This window comes from Rhea americana, unplaced genomic scaffold, assembly GCF_003343005.1.
Source record: "Rhea americana isolate MKP2758 unplaced genomic scaffold, rheAme1 scaffold_433, whole genome shotgun sequence".
Taxonomy (NCBI): domain Eukaryota; kingdom Metazoa; phylum Chordata; class Aves; order Rheiformes; family Rheidae; genus Rhea; species Rhea americana.
Genome location: NW_028186572.1, coordinates 68,937 through 84,002, shown reverse-complemented (window position 1 = coordinate 84,002; position 15,066 = coordinate 68,937). Strand labels below are relative to the sequence as shown.

Genomic DNA, 15,066 nt, shown 5'->3' with positions numbered 1-15,066 from the left:
GTTGGGCCTCAACGCTGCCGGCCGCAGCCGCGGCCCCTCCGCGCCCGCGGCTCGGCCGCGCTGCCCCCGCCGCCGGCCCGGGCGCCGCGCTCGGCCCCAGGCGGGCCGCGGATCGGGGTCCCGGCCGCAGCTGTTCCGCTTCCTAGTCACCCTGCGCCGGCGGGGGAGCGGGGCGGAGCGCGGCGGCGCGGGCCCAGCTGAGCGCGCGCGACACTCCCCTTCCCGGCACCCCAAACAAACCGCCCTATTGGCTGGCGGCGAACGGGCGCCAGGCCGGAGGCGGGGCCGCGCCCCCAACGCTGGCCAATCAAAGCGCGGCGCGGGGAGGGTGACGACAGTTTGACGCAAAGGAAGAGGAGGTGGCCTGTACCCCTCGGGGGGGAGGCGAGAYGAAACTCAAGAGCTAGCTGCTGATTGGCTGAAAGAAAAAGCCAATGGAGGACCGCATAGGCGGGGCTCTTGGCCATAATACTGACCTCATTGGTCAGATGGGCGTTCATTTGCATGCGGCGTTGTATTTAATGTCCGTCTGCCGGCAGCGTGTTTTAGGGTGGCGCCTGAGGGAAAAGCCGGGTGTGGGGGTGGGGGAGGTGCTGTCGGGTCTGGGTGGGTGACAGCAGCCAGCTGCGGCGAGCGGGGTGGCTGTGCAGCGTGCAGTGGCTTTGCGTAACTGCTATGCTTTGCTTCGTTTGCTTTATTGCTCCACTGGGGTYTACTGTAGCATCTTGTTGCTTGGGTTTTAAGCCAGAGGGTAAAATCAGTGCAGGGCTTGCCTGTGTTGGCCACAGGAAGGCCTTCAGCCATGGAGCTTCTTTCTGGCCTGCTGGCACCTGCTTGCTGTGTGCTGTTAGGCCTCATGGTGACTGAGATGAAACCTATTCCTCTCACTGCAGCTTGTGGTGTGGTGCAACTAGGCTGTCTCAAGATGCAGCCTTGTAGGTGGCTGTGTAGTGCAGTGGCTGATCCTGCAGGCTTGGGTTGCCTCTTTACCCTTGGAAGAGGGTGAATGCCAGTGTTGGGCACCCTTTGCCAAGTGAGTTGGGGAGCAGCTCTATCCCTGTAACTTCCTGTGTGTTCATGGGACCAGGCCCTAGGTTTAAGCTCAAACAAAATGCTTGGCTTGTTGTATCTGAAAACCTTGCYGGATGAAGAGGAGACTTGCTTAGCTGTGGTGGGGCTGTTGGATTGGCTGCCTAGTGCCTGAGTGCTTGTGTAATAGGTCTCTTCAAAGCTTGGAGTTGATGGCTTTTTGATGTAGACTAAGGAAATTGCCAATTCTTGCTGATTTTGTGTTACATTTTTTTTTCTCCCCCAGAGTTCTTAAGAAACAGTGAATGCTGGGAGCTTAGCTGGGTGCTGGGGGCTGCTCATTAGCTGGGGCCCTAGGGAGCTGGTGGGCCTGGGTTTCTAGAATGCTCTGAGCTCAGAGGGCTGCTGACCTGCCAGAGTCAGCGTGGGGGACCTGCTGAAGAACTTCCTTGTTTGAGGTGGGAAATACTAGGTCTCTTCAAAATATCCTGTGACTTTCATRAAATACTAATCTTCCCTTGAGGAAAATCTTCACAAATCAAACTAAAAAGCAATGGTTTAATTAYTCAGAATTTTCACAATCACATGTAGATATTCAGAGTGGGCTCCCACAGAGTGTCGGAAACATATCTTTGAACTAAATTTACTTGAACATGCCTAGAGCTTAACATCGTCTCCTGTAAATATTCTGTAATATGCAATTCTGCATATTGTGATTAACCAAGCTTACTGCTCTAAATATCGTTTGTGAATCAAGAAGAACTAAATTACGTATTAATCTCGTCTGTTAGCATGGTCTACTGTCCATTTTCAAATTTAYATTATACCTTAATTAGATTTTTCTTTGTGTAAAGTGTATTTTGCAGTCTTGTTGCGTAGCACAAGATTTTCTGACTTAAACCARCTAGTTTTGCAAATTAGTTTGACCTCAGCTGAATTTAACAATAGTGACAGGAAATGATGCATTCTGCATGTACAGTGCCATATATTTCCATGGTGCTTTGCAAACGGATATGAAGCTATGTTCAGTTCCCTARGGGGCTCAGAATTGAAGGTTTCTGTTTGTATGTGTAAATAACTCCATATGCTTGAATAGCCCCACTGCTTCAAGTGAACTGTTAAAACATGAAATTGCTCATGTGTGTAAATGTTCATGAAAGAATAAATTAAAAAATCAAGTGCTGACAAGCAAGGGGTAGTTTGTGTATGTCAAGATACAGGAACTACTCTTCTCGAACATGGAGGTCCGCAATCGTGCTTTGGAAGACTTTCACAGATAGCAATAAACACTAAGTTTTTATTTTTTTTATAGACTGTACAGAACATCAATTTGAGTTTGTTACACACTGTATTTTGTTATAAATAACTACATACACTGCATGCTTAATAGGAACAAATRTTTTTTCTGTTGCCTGTTTTGTCTATCAGAAAGACAAAGTTTTTATTTCTAAGTGTATATATGTTGGGCTTTTAGTTTTACATCTAATGTGCACAACCCTTTTACTTACTACAACATTAAACTACTTTTCCAATGATCTTAGTTTTTTTTTTTAAAAAAAAACTGTCAGTATAGTGTATTTTCTCTCAAGATTACTTAGAAACTGTTAAATTTCATTCATAACTCATTCTTTCTTAAARGCTCTTCAGGTGTTAAGTCTGGCAAACAATAATGGATGGGCTTTGTGTTACTGGAGCAGGTTCCCCCCCATTCAGGTAAGAGGATTTAAACTGAAGGCCAGACTTAGGTTGTTATTCCTTTACAGTTTACTGAATAGGGAGCACCTAGTCATGCATCTTTATTTTTCTCAATGCTTGAGTGCAAGCCCTTAAAACAAGGTGTGAAATGCCCAATGTGTTATTTTACTCCAGAACCTACACAACTAGGAATGTACGGTTTAAGTATTAGGCAAAACTTTCTGTGTAACACTGTAGACAGCTTTCACAATGACTGTATTTAAAACAAAGTCTCAAATTTTGCTTTTAAGGGAGTTAATGTTTCCTGTAATGGATTTTTATTCCAGCCAAGAGAGGGAAGATGGACTAGATGACTGCTTGAGGTGTCTACTATCGCTATGTTTCYGACTTGCTTCTAGTTATGGTAGTTTTCTTAGCCTGGTTCCCTAAGGAAACAAGGTAACTGCACAGATGGCACCTTCCAGTCTGCTCGGAGACTCAACTTCAACTGAATTYGGTCTCAAATACATTGCTTTAACGCACACAGTGAAAATATGCACCTGGATGGATCCAGAAAACAGCTTAGTAACTCTGCCTTGGGAGTAATGGCAAAATTAGTCAAGGCTGTTACTACAAATCCAAGAGGTCACCCAGATGAAATACTATAAGTGACTCATCGTGATACACCGCTTAAACCAATACTCTTGTATACGGCCAAAGCTGATGTAACTTAGTGTGTGTGTAAATTGTCAGTTAGGGTCATAGTAGAAGTGTGACTTCTTTCCAAACGCTCTTCTTAAATTCATTTACGCGAACCTGCGTGCGGACTTGCTGCGGCTTCAGYGGAACTAGGCCGGCTGGCAGGGTTTACATGGGGCAGCACGTGCGTTGGGAGAACTGCGACTTTCTCAGACACCTTCGGTAAACCCGGCAGCCGGGGCTGCAGGGAGGCRTGGCGCAGATGAAGATCAGTGAGAGGAGATGTGGCTGAGCTGGGCCRTGCGCTGGGGCAGGGCTGGTGGAGAGGAGGGTTGTGAGGGCAACTGCAGGCGGCCTTTGAGGTCGTTAATTTTACTGAGATGTTCCTAGAAAAATTTTGCTTCTATTAAAATAATAGTAATAATGAAAGTTCAGATGACTCTTCCACACAGGAGTAATGAGTGCTGGGCTGTATCATTACAAGTGCGTTTGCATTACAGTAGCCTTTGATTAGCTCAGACCCATTGCACTGGACACTTGACATGTGAGCTGTGATCTGAACAGCTGGTGATTAAAATTCCCATTTCCAGAAAACGGGGGAACTTCCAGGTCAAATGTAAGTCAGTGGAGGGCGGCCTGGATTGGGGGCTTTAAAGAGCAGGCTGTTAAATAACCCACTCTGTGGGCGGGTAGCGGCGGCCCGGCCCGCCGCTGCGCTCGGCACTTTCCGTCTGTCTCCGCTCAGCCCGCGGGCCGCTTCGGCTGTTTCCGCTGCTCTTCGGCTCGCGTTCGGGTGTTTCCGTCGCGGGGGATCCCTGCGTTGTCACGGGTGACGCTAAGCATCGCGGAGCGAGCGGGGCCTCGCGCGGCGGCGCCGCCGGCAGGTAAGCGCGGGCGGCGCGCGCGCGCGGCCGCCTGCCATGAGGGGGGACGGGGGTGGCGGGGAGGGAGGCGGCTGCGGCAGGCCGCGGTTCTGCCCCGGCGGCTCCGCTGCGGGCCCCCGCGGCTCGCGGGGAGTTGCCCGTTGTTGTTTGGCTCTTGGGCAGCAACGCTTAAAATCTGGCCACTGCGAACCAGCGTGGTTTCAGCCCGCGCAGCGCCCTGCCCTGTACACAGGGGRAAAAAATGCGTTAGAAACAGGCTGACCTCGTCCCTGCGCATGTGTTTTTTTTCACTCCCATCTCTCTCTTTGTGGCTTCAGAATTTTATTATTATTATTATTAATTATTTACTATTTAGCAAAAAAAGTGTGTTTAGCCATTTACCATGCTTCTACAGCATAACTTGATTTTGTATTCCAGTTTCTTAGTTTGCAGGCTGTTTTAAATACTTTAAGCTTAAAACGCTAGCACTCCTTATAGGTAAGGATTGTAGGAAAAAGCTGTGCTTTTTATACRGTCACATTATCACCCAGAACATGTAAAGAACTTTAAGAACTGTCACCCAAGACAGAATAGCATAAATGAGAAGAACTTTTTTTTCCTGAATGTAAATTATTACCCTTTGAAACACTTTGATTCATTCTGGCTCACTGCTGTCATTTGTAGCAAAGAGACGCTTAAGGTCCCTTACTTGAATCCGAGAAAACTTCGAGTAAAACCTGTTTGCCTTTTAACGGTTTTCATTTTTCAACCGTTGACTTTTTAAGTAATGAACTGAGAGGTTTGTCTGGAAGGAAATCGCCCCCTAGCAAAGCATAACCTTTCCCTACTCATGCAATTATTAAGATTTCCAGTGAAATCTTCCGTACGTCTGTGTTGTGGGTGCAGACAGACGTGACTGCCTTGCCAGCGCTCCGAGATGGCCTTTCCTCGATCTCCTTCAGTTCAGAAACTGTAGGACTGTACTGGTGTAGTGTGGCCTGTGAGCTAATGCACCCTAAATTCAGGCTTGGTTTCCCAACGGGCCTGGTTTCCCGGCACAGAACCGTGTTTGGACTAGAGCTGCCTTGCGCCTGGCTAGTTAAGGACAGGGGCAGAGAATGATCTCAAATCTCTCTGTGCTTCTCTGTGTAAATATACGTTAATGGTCCTAAAAGGTTATGAAGTTTTTATGAAGTACTTGCGAGTTGTTTCAAGAGCATCTGTTGGGTCTGTTGGGATGCTAATGAAGCCAGAGCCTTAAAAGCAATGACTCAAGTAGAAAATTTTTGCTTTTTCAAATATCTAATCTCATTAAAGAGATGAGATCCCTGGGCTTGGTCACATTCTCTTTCGTTCCTCAAAGCGTTTGACTTTTAAGGAAGTTCTTGTGCTTTAGACCTTGGAAAAAGTAGGACACAGTGTGCCAGAATCATTTGGAAAAGGGAGTTCTACTCCTTGATTTCCAATTTTCTTCCTTGAGAAGACGTTTTTGGAGAGGCATCTGTCAGCTRGAGTGTAAATGCATGAGCTTTTCAAGCAATGGTAAATATGTGGATAATGAATTCCCAAGATTACAGCAAGCGTAAGGAATGATTTTCAGTGATTTTTGCACCATGAGAAATGTACCTATATAAACTATTTATTTACATATAGCAATCTCCTAGGTCATTTTGCATAGATRTCGAGGAGGAGAAAAGTATCTAATTTTAGGGATTGTGATAGGGATGTAAATTTAGGGTTGACATAGCAATATTACCAGATCTTACTTTGGTGAGTGCTAGTCCATTTTTTAAAACATAAACAGTTCTGGCTGAAAAAATGTTCTTGCTCTGCATTAATGCCAAAAGGGGTAGATAGGTGTAGCTACCCTAATTACAACAAATTGTCACTCACAGGTAGTGAAGCAGACAACATGGCTTGATGTGAGTTGGTCAAAGGGCACAGCTTCTAAAGCTAATTGAACTTACCTCTCTGAGGGGGACTTAGATAGTATATTTATGACTGCAAATGCAATGAACACTTAGCAGGAAAAAAATTGTCTCTAGAAAATGAATTACAGCTCTATGGTTTTGTAGGGTGAAGCCTTTAGTGGTAAGATTCTGAATCTACAAATCTGTTTAAAAATTGCACCTAATTAACCTGTAAATGTTGAGCAAAACAGTATTCTTAATTTTTGCTCTGCGTCTTCTTTCCACTGTACAGGTTAGTTTTCCTTTCCTGGTATCAGTACTGAATTTAACTGTTCTTATAACCTACCTAGTGAAAGGTGCAGAATCTGATTTTGTTTTTCTTTTTTGGGGGGAGAGACAACATAACGTTCTGAAAACAAAATACTCACTTTAAGTAAAGCCATAATATTTGAAGGGAAGAGACTTTGAAACAAGAGTCTATGTTCACATCCATTTTAAGGACCCTCTTCGTGTGTGATTAGTGACCTATGCAAATSAAACATCTGTGCGTGTGCCCACAAGTTCTTAACTCATGGTCTAGTGGCTCAGAACAAAAACTCGCTCTCCCCTAGCAGTGTCAAAAGAGCCTTTTAAACCTTCCAAGGCTCTTCCAAGAACCCCAAGGTTCCTTTTTAAATTTTTTTCAAGTCTTTTCAGATCTTAGCATTTTTGGCTAATAATGCTGAGATGTTTTGAGTTGGGTAGAGTTTTCTCCAACTATTTTTCTTTTTAAACCAAACCAGTAAAATCACATAACACAAATCCCAAAGATCATCTTTGTATATAAGATATTGAAGATTATTTCTGATGCAAAATTCTGAAAAGAACATTGTTTTCACATTCTTGAGTATTTTCATTCAAAAATAGCTGGTAGTTTTGTAGATGATGCATGCAGTAAACTAATCCGCTAAGTAGTTTCATTGACAGAACAAGTTCCAAACTGGTGTCAACTGTGAAAAGTTATTCTGAAAGAAAGCTCAGATATGAAGCTTTATAACGTAAGAGCTCACTGTATTTGACATCTTTGCACATGCAGTATTGGAAGTAGCTTTCTGGTAAGCTTTGAGTTATTTTGGTGTTCTCTGAAATAAACCAGCACAAGCCATTGGGAGGGCTGGGTGWTAGGCTATGTGAACCATGAATCTGTGGACTATAAGGCCAGCACTCCTAAGCATTTTTCAAAAATACCATTTCAACCTTTTTTTCATTTTCTATAGAATGCATAGTAGGAAGATAAAAATACATCTGTGTTTTTTTCCTCCAATTTTTAGCATACTCTTACTTGTTAGAAATACTTGTTTCCTTCGATAGGTTTGTAGTCCGTGATAGTCTCTGTTATGGCTGTATATGTGGATCATCGAATAGAAGCTCCTGACTCAGTTGCTTCCCCTTCTCATATAACGTGGCACCCACTTCATCCACTCCTGGCAGTCGCTTCCATCAGCACAGCATCTGGGGGCTGTGTAGATATCTATCTGGAAAAGGTACGAACACCCAGAAACTTTGCTTTTGGACTTGGTGTCATTTTGCTGCTTTAAAACTTTGATTTTGTTTTATATATATTTGTATCCTTACTTGTGCTCCTTTAATCCTTCTCTCTCAACTGTAATTACTATTCATGTCCCATGCAATTTAGGACAAATCAGAGTCATCAATTACTGATTATAGGTATTTCATAATGAGTTCTTCATAAATTATATTGATCTTTCAATCAAAATTCTATTTTTATGGTTCTTAGGTCTGTTTTGAGATGGTTACTGACTTGCTTTTGAAGCTTAAGACACTGTAAAATGCATAAATTTCAAAGTGCTTTTTCTAAAAATAACTATCATCTGAATTTTACAAATAGTGAAATAGATACATAGATTAAATGAATTGCCTGAGCAGCTCATAGCAAACTATATACAAAGGAGGGGCTAATTTTAACAGTTTAACGTTAGAGTATTCTATATCCTCAGTAAAACTGCTGTATTATTTTTCAAAAAGTTGGCTTTTAGCTTCAAATCTAGCAGAAGCCTGCTCATCCTTCCTACAGGAATGAAAGTTCAATATTCAGTGAGAGTTGCTCATGAATACTTTGAGGGAAAAATAGCCTGGAAAAGCAGAATGAGGCAGTCGCTTTTAATACCTCTGGGTTTTCATTAGCAATTTCAAAGTGGATATACTGCATATTGTAGCACATTTTTATGAATGTAGACCAGATGTAAACAAAATTTGTGTAGCYGTCTCATATATTTTGCAGAATGCTCTGTTGTATGTCTGTTCTAGAGGACAGAAAAATACCTTGTTCATTGTGGAGCAAGTCTGAAGGTGTAGTGCACCCTGGTGCTGAGTTTCCATTGTACTGACCCTGCACTTTATTTCCATTTGCAGGGAGAACATGTGTCTGATGCACATGTTGAAAGAAGCTTTCGGGTCACTTCCATTTCCTGGCAGCCTTCCAGACTGATTTTGGCAGCAGGCTGGGAGAATGGAGAAGTTGTGGTACTTAACAAACAAGACAAGGAGCACCACACGGTACCATCCAATCATAATGCTGAAATTACAGTCCTAAACTGGAGTACAAATGGTACCCGCCTTGTGTCTGGTGATAGGGTAAGTAGCTGAAATGCCAAAGTGTTTTTGATGTGGAACACAACACTGCAATCCCCAATGACAGGAGAGGATTGTCGGATGGAAATTGGAAATTGGGAGGGAATTCAAATTTTATTGCTTTAGGTACAAATTAATAGATGGGATAATGGAGGCACTGAAAGTTGGAATTTTTTGCTCCTGTCTGTGCAGGAATTTTTTGGCAGACTCAGGAATGAAATCGAGGTGTCCAGAATCAAAGTTCTCTAACAGAGCTGCAGTATATTCATCCGTTGCACACACATAGCTACCCTCGCTTAAGTACTTAAAAAAAAAAAAAAAAAAAAAGTTTTTGCTTTTCTCTTGTGTTAGTGTAGGTTCTCTTGTTTTCAGTAATGCTCTAAAATTAAATAGCTACTGTTTCATTGAAAATATATTGTGAAAATATTTTGAAATATGTTTGTCTATTTCTTAATGAGCTGGTTACCATTTTRTATAATGAAATGAGAAATTAGCTATTGAATATTTAGTATTCAGGATTAARTAGTCATAGAGTATTCTGGTTTTGCCAATTCTTGAGTTAGCAGTTTTTGTTATCATCTCCCTGATATAAAATTGAGCTTCTCCAAGAATTTCAGTTCTATGCTTTCAGAAATCTTGTTTATATGAGTGAAAGGAAAGTATAATTTTACACCATGTAAAATTCTATTGATTGTTGGATTTGACAGAAAAAATGTTCGGAATCACAGTTGAATTTATCCTTCTCTTTATTAGAAAAGAGGAAAAGCTGCTGAGACAGAACAAGGTGACGCACAGTGTTACTAAGACTGTGTTTATGCAGAGAGAACACATAAATGCAACTGTAGTTAGTTCATTGAAAAGAGTCCTGTATTTATGACAAGACCTTTTTCTTATTGATTTCTTTGGTGTCAGATGACAATAATTACGTATTTTTAAAACAGATATAGCTCTCCACAGAATCACAGAACATAGCTCCAAGGAGGGAGACTCCACAGCCTCTCTGGGCAACTTGTTCCAGTACTCCATCACCCTCAGAGTACAGAAGTTTTTCCTCAAATTCAGATGGAACTTCCTGTGTTTCAATTTGTGCCCACTGCTTCTTGTCCTATCACTGGGCGCCACTGAAAAAAATTTGGCCTCATCCTCTTTTCACCCTCCCTTCTGATACACTTTGATAAGATTCCCCTCTAAGTCTWCTCTTCTCTAGGCTGAACAGTCCCAGCTCTTTCAGCCTTTCTTCACAGGAGAGATGCTCTAATCGCTTAATCATCTGAGTGGCTTTTCGCTGGACCTGTTTCAATTGCTCCATATCTCTACACTGGGAAGCYCAGACCTGGACACATTACTCCAGGTGTGGCCTCAAGAGGACTGAGTAGAGGGGAAGGACCACCTTCCTTGACCTACTGACAGTGCTCTTCCTAATGCAGCCCAGGACACTGTTGGCCRCCTTTGCTGTAGGGCATACTGCTGGCTCATGGTCAGCTTGTCTGCCAGGACTCCAAGGTCCTTCTCTGCATAGTAGCTCTCCAGCTGGTCAGACCCTAGCCTGTCCTGATGCCCGAGGTCATATCCTCCCTAGATGCAGGAGGAAGTGCTYCCTGCACTTCCCTTTGAACTTCATGAGGTTCTTCYCTGACCATTTCCCTGGGCTGTTGGGGTGTCTCTGAATGGCAGCACAGCCCTCTGGTGTGTCAGCCACTCCTCCTAGGTTTGTATCATCAGCAGATTTGCTGAGTGTGCGCTCTGCCCCTTTGTCCAGGTCATTAATGAATGAGTTGAACAGGACTGGACGCAGTACTGACCCCTGGGATACACTGCTAGCTACTGGCCTTCAAGTAGACTTTGTGCCACTGATCACATCCCTCTGAGCTCTGCCATTCAGCCAGTTTCCAGGTTTTGATCGCACAAGAGAATCTTAAGGTTCTAGGTGTTTTCTATAATGAAAGCAAATTTATAAAGCAAATCACTTTTGTAACAAGAAACTAAAACTTTGGATTGTTAAAAGTGATCGAGAAGATACAGGATACCTTAAGATGGAATCTCACAGATTCTAAGATCAACGTCTTTATCTTTTCCAAATGTCGTTTCAAAGCTGATCAGTTTTGCATCATTTCTATAACCACTGTCATGCTTAAAACATGTAATGAGCTTTTATTTCCAGTCTATTATACTCATGACTGAGTACGGAAGCACAATTCACAAGTGAATTGCAAGTCTTTTTATTCTGAATTCTATCTTTTTTTTGTGTACCTCATAAATATTTTCCTCTAGGCAGAAATCAGTGACTCAGTTTGGGCTCAGATTCTAGAATTTGCTAGAAGTTGTCAAGCAAATGCTACCTCCAAAATGCATTTTGGAAGATAAAGAATTCCCTTTACTGTAACCCTTGCAAAACCAGTAAAAAAACATTTGTTATTTTCTCATATATCTTTTCAGAGTGTTGTCGTAGGACATTATCAGACACATACTGTGAATTGAACTAATGGAATACAAGATTTGCTTCCTTCATTAGATAAACTCATTTCATAGTTGGAATAGTGGAACTGGGGAGGGAATCTATGTGTTTTGGAGGATAAAAATCCAAATAACCTTATATAGTTTTGTTTTTCATATAATAGTTCCATTTTTTCTCAATGTTGTTGGTACACTGGATATTATTTTAGAAGCTGAGAGAGTGGCCTGTGTGCAAAAGGAGCCAAGTCTTGTTCATAAATAGAGAGATGTTCTCAGCATGGGGTATCTTGAATGGAATGAATGTCAACAGCCTTAGGAAGCTGCGACTTTTCCTCCAGCTTATAAATGGTGCAGGCTCTCTTATTTGGAACCCCTGGACATTGGTGACATTCAGAGCTGATGGAAAAGTTAGAAGAGCAACCAATAAGACATGAACTTTCTGATCATAGATAAGCAGCAGGCGTGTGAACCATGCATGGCCTCTTAGAACTTGGGTACAGCAGTTTCACAGCTGCACAGTCTTTAAGCTGAAAGTGAGCTTTGCACTTGGTAAAGAATATTGGGTAGTAAAAACATCATCTTACTACTGAAAAGAAATTAGAACTTTGATTCTGGGTGCTTAGGAAAAAAAGAAGGAAATTACCTTGGAAAGCCTCAGCTGCCTCTCCTGTTGGTTCAAGTTAGAATTGTAAAGYATAAGGGTATACAGCATACTACTGTTACTAATCTTTCATTTCTAGAATATTTCAGTAAAATGGTAAAGAAAATTAGGGAAAATTATAATACATTTTAAATTGTGATTTGTCTTAATGAAGCAAAGTGAGATTAAACTTTAGACCACAAATTGACTTGTTTTTTTTTTTTAATGCAATGCTTACACAGGGGGCCTCCAGATGCAATTTAGTTCCTTAGCATTAACATAATGACAATAATAAATAATAATAGTCTTAAAATTCCAGCTGTGAAGCTGTAGCATAAGTCAGTTTGTTGAGATTGTTAATGCGTTATGTCATGCTGCACTGTCCTTTTGCTTCTCTGCCTGCTCCTTTCTTTGCAGTCAGCAGGGGTTTGAAATTTATACTCATCCTGAGCTGGCACRGCAAAATGCTTGTTAAGTTCAAAAGCTGTGCCAGGCTCAGAGCTTTGCACAGTATTTGCCTTTTCACTGGTGCATATGCTTGTGTTCTTGCTCACAGAAAAGCCAGCAACTGAGACTGTTTGTATGATACTGGTTATTTCTTATTTTATGTTGCAAATGTTGATTTTGTAGGAAGTATGGGTACTTGGATGGAGAAAAGGCAAGTCTGGGATACATATTCCTAATTGTTATTAAAATTGGCAGCAAAATGGAAGTTTAAAAATGTAACCTTTCATAATRATGTACAGTAACAGTCTTCACATATGAAATATCAGGAAGTGTGAAAGCTTGTTTGGGGTGAGGTAGGTAAGGAAAAGTTGGAGAAATGGGGTTAAAGAAAGGGAAGGTTAAGATGAGTGTCAGGAAAAAATATTTCCTGGGAGTCTGATCTGTTTAGACTATTGAACGTTTTCCTAAAGTAATGGTAAAAGCTATTTTGCTTAAGATAATTCTAAAGTTATGCTGAAGGAAATAGTGCAGTTATTTTCCAGAGCCAATTTTTATTGACTCCTGTTGAATTAATTAGCTAACCAGTCTTTCCTTTCTTTAGCTTCTATGTTTTTTTCCAGCAATGATTTTTTTTTCTTTAATTTTAATGAATTCTCATTGTAGTTAAATATCTATCTTATGAAAGAAAGGAAAAGCTGCAGAATTTCTGAAGTTTTTCCCTAGACAAATGATCTTCATTGTGGGACTTCGCATGTCTGATCACGTACCCATGATCATCTGTATGTGTGTGTTATATGCACTTATTTAGAGATGCATACCTTTTTGTTTACTATCCTGTAGCTTAATGTTTTTTCTTTTAGCAAGCTKACTACTTGCAAGAAAACTATGGAAAGACAGTTACCTAAATGAATATCTATGTATGCATACTTGCAGAGAAAAACAAGGCCATTTTAATTGCCCTAGTAGTGTCATTTTACTAGGAATGGGTATGACCAATAAGCCTTTTTAGACAACTTGATTTAAAATAAGTATATAATATAAAAACATATGTATTCCTTGTGTCTTGATTTTAGGCAGGAGCAATTGCATTTGTCAACTAAATGAAAGGACAAGTATTGCTTTACAATAAAATAGTGTTTACTATTGATCCTTTTGTGTGCACCTAGTATGGATCTGGATTCTTACCTGTGTGTAAAGTGTAATGAATGAACTGTTTACTTTTTCTAGCATGGGGTCTTGGTTCTATGGCGAATGGACCAGCGAGGTCGAGTGCAGGGTCCTCCTCTGCTGAAACATGAGTATGGAAAATAYATATCTCACTGTATCTTTCGACCACCCCCTCCTGGCGAGTAAGTATGGTGCCCCTTTGAGAGCACTGGTGGACCAGGGCTTTCTCTTGTTCCACAGGAGGACAAGCCTGGTTCCACGCAGACACCCCTCYSTCCCSCCAAGTTCTCCTARCTGACTYTGTGTCTGTATCCAGCTACAGAACYKSTGTTGCTACTACCTCTTCCTTTGCTTCTTCTGATGTAGCAGTGTGGCTGATGGTGTTTTCAGTGTGCTGGCTGCTTTTCACAATTGTGCATGAAATTATTTGCAGCAATAATTACGTCCAAGATCAGTTCTTAAACATTATTAAGAATTTATTCTCTAAGSAAAAAATAGGATACAGCTCTAGTAGAAGACAATTTTCTTTGCCTGKGTCACTTATTTGTTTCACATTTCTGTAGAAATAACAATGCTTAGGGAAAAGAAGGTAAAAAAATACAAATTAAAGCTAATATTAAACTTTAATTTCCTTTCTCCTTTTGAGTTTATTGTCCTTTTCGAACCAGTGTGTTGAAACAYTTTTCTTACCTGTTTATGATGTGCTTTTTTAAGTCCTGATACAACATATTTGGGATGGAAAGCACTATGTTATGTAAGGAATTGGAARTAAGTGTCCGTATTTGTTTGCAGGGACTTCATGCAGCTGGCAAAAGCAGCAGTGAGTGGTGATGAGAAGGCCTTGGATATGTTTAACTGGAGAAAAGCTGGAACAGGACCACCTTTGAAAATGGGTCCGCAGGAAGGACTGTCCTTCTTTATCGCTTTGACAGATGGTAAGAAAAACACATTTCCAGTCTGCCTTAGTGCTTYAAAACATTTTAATGCAAGATAATCCTATTTTCATATATTCATCAGGATAGAGTATTCAGAGGAATTGGAGAACATCTGGTAAGAAAAAGTGAATAAATGAAAATACGAACATCTTCAGGGCARGGCTATGCAAAAAGAATGCTATGGATATTGCATTAGTCAGGTTCCCACTGAAGTGAGCGTAAGTTGAGAGATGAGTAGATACTCTGTCCTTTTGATACAAATGAGGACTGTCTGCTTTTGAAAGGGCAATAGCTATTCCTATTCCTGGAAGGAGACAATAGTCCTTATTTTGACATTTCTGTCAAGAAGAACAGCTTATTAGAACTCCGAAGAAAATGACACTTTAAAAAACCCTGACTAGTAATTGCTTATCATGTACCTCTTTTTAGATAGAGAAGGAAAGCAATTTCTAACACCCAAAAGTAAACGGAAGTGGAAATTGTCCTCATTTTGTACAAAGACTGAAAATAATGCGTGTGTTGTGGTTTTGCTAGAAATAATCCAATGCTACTGGAACATATTTTTATATGAAGTTATTAATTTACTCTTTCACTTCTTTCCATGTGCTAGGAAATAA

The 15,066-nt window shown here is 41.2% G+C and overlaps 1 protein-coding gene across 1 annotated transcript in view; it reads left to right on the top strand.

Annotated features, from left to right (window-relative positions):
- Nucleotides 1-4,200: 4,200 nt before the first annotated feature.
- IFT140 (intraflagellar transport 140) overlaps nt 4,201-15,066 on the top strand; it is a gene marked incomplete at its 3' end in the record, with an annotated part of 79,553 nt that continues 68,687 nt past the window's right edge. The window contains exons 1-5 of the mRNA XM_085315667.1: nt 4,201-4,286; nt 7,526-7,698; nt 8,588-8,809; nt 13,575-13,696; nt 14,307-14,449. Coding sequence (XP_085171793.1) covers nt 7,552-7,698; nt 8,588-8,809; nt 13,575-13,696; nt 14,307-14,449 — 634 coding nt within the window. The remainder of the gene's footprint in view (nt 4,287-7,525; nt 7,699-8,587; nt 8,810-13,574; nt 13,697-14,306; nt 14,450-15,066) is intronic.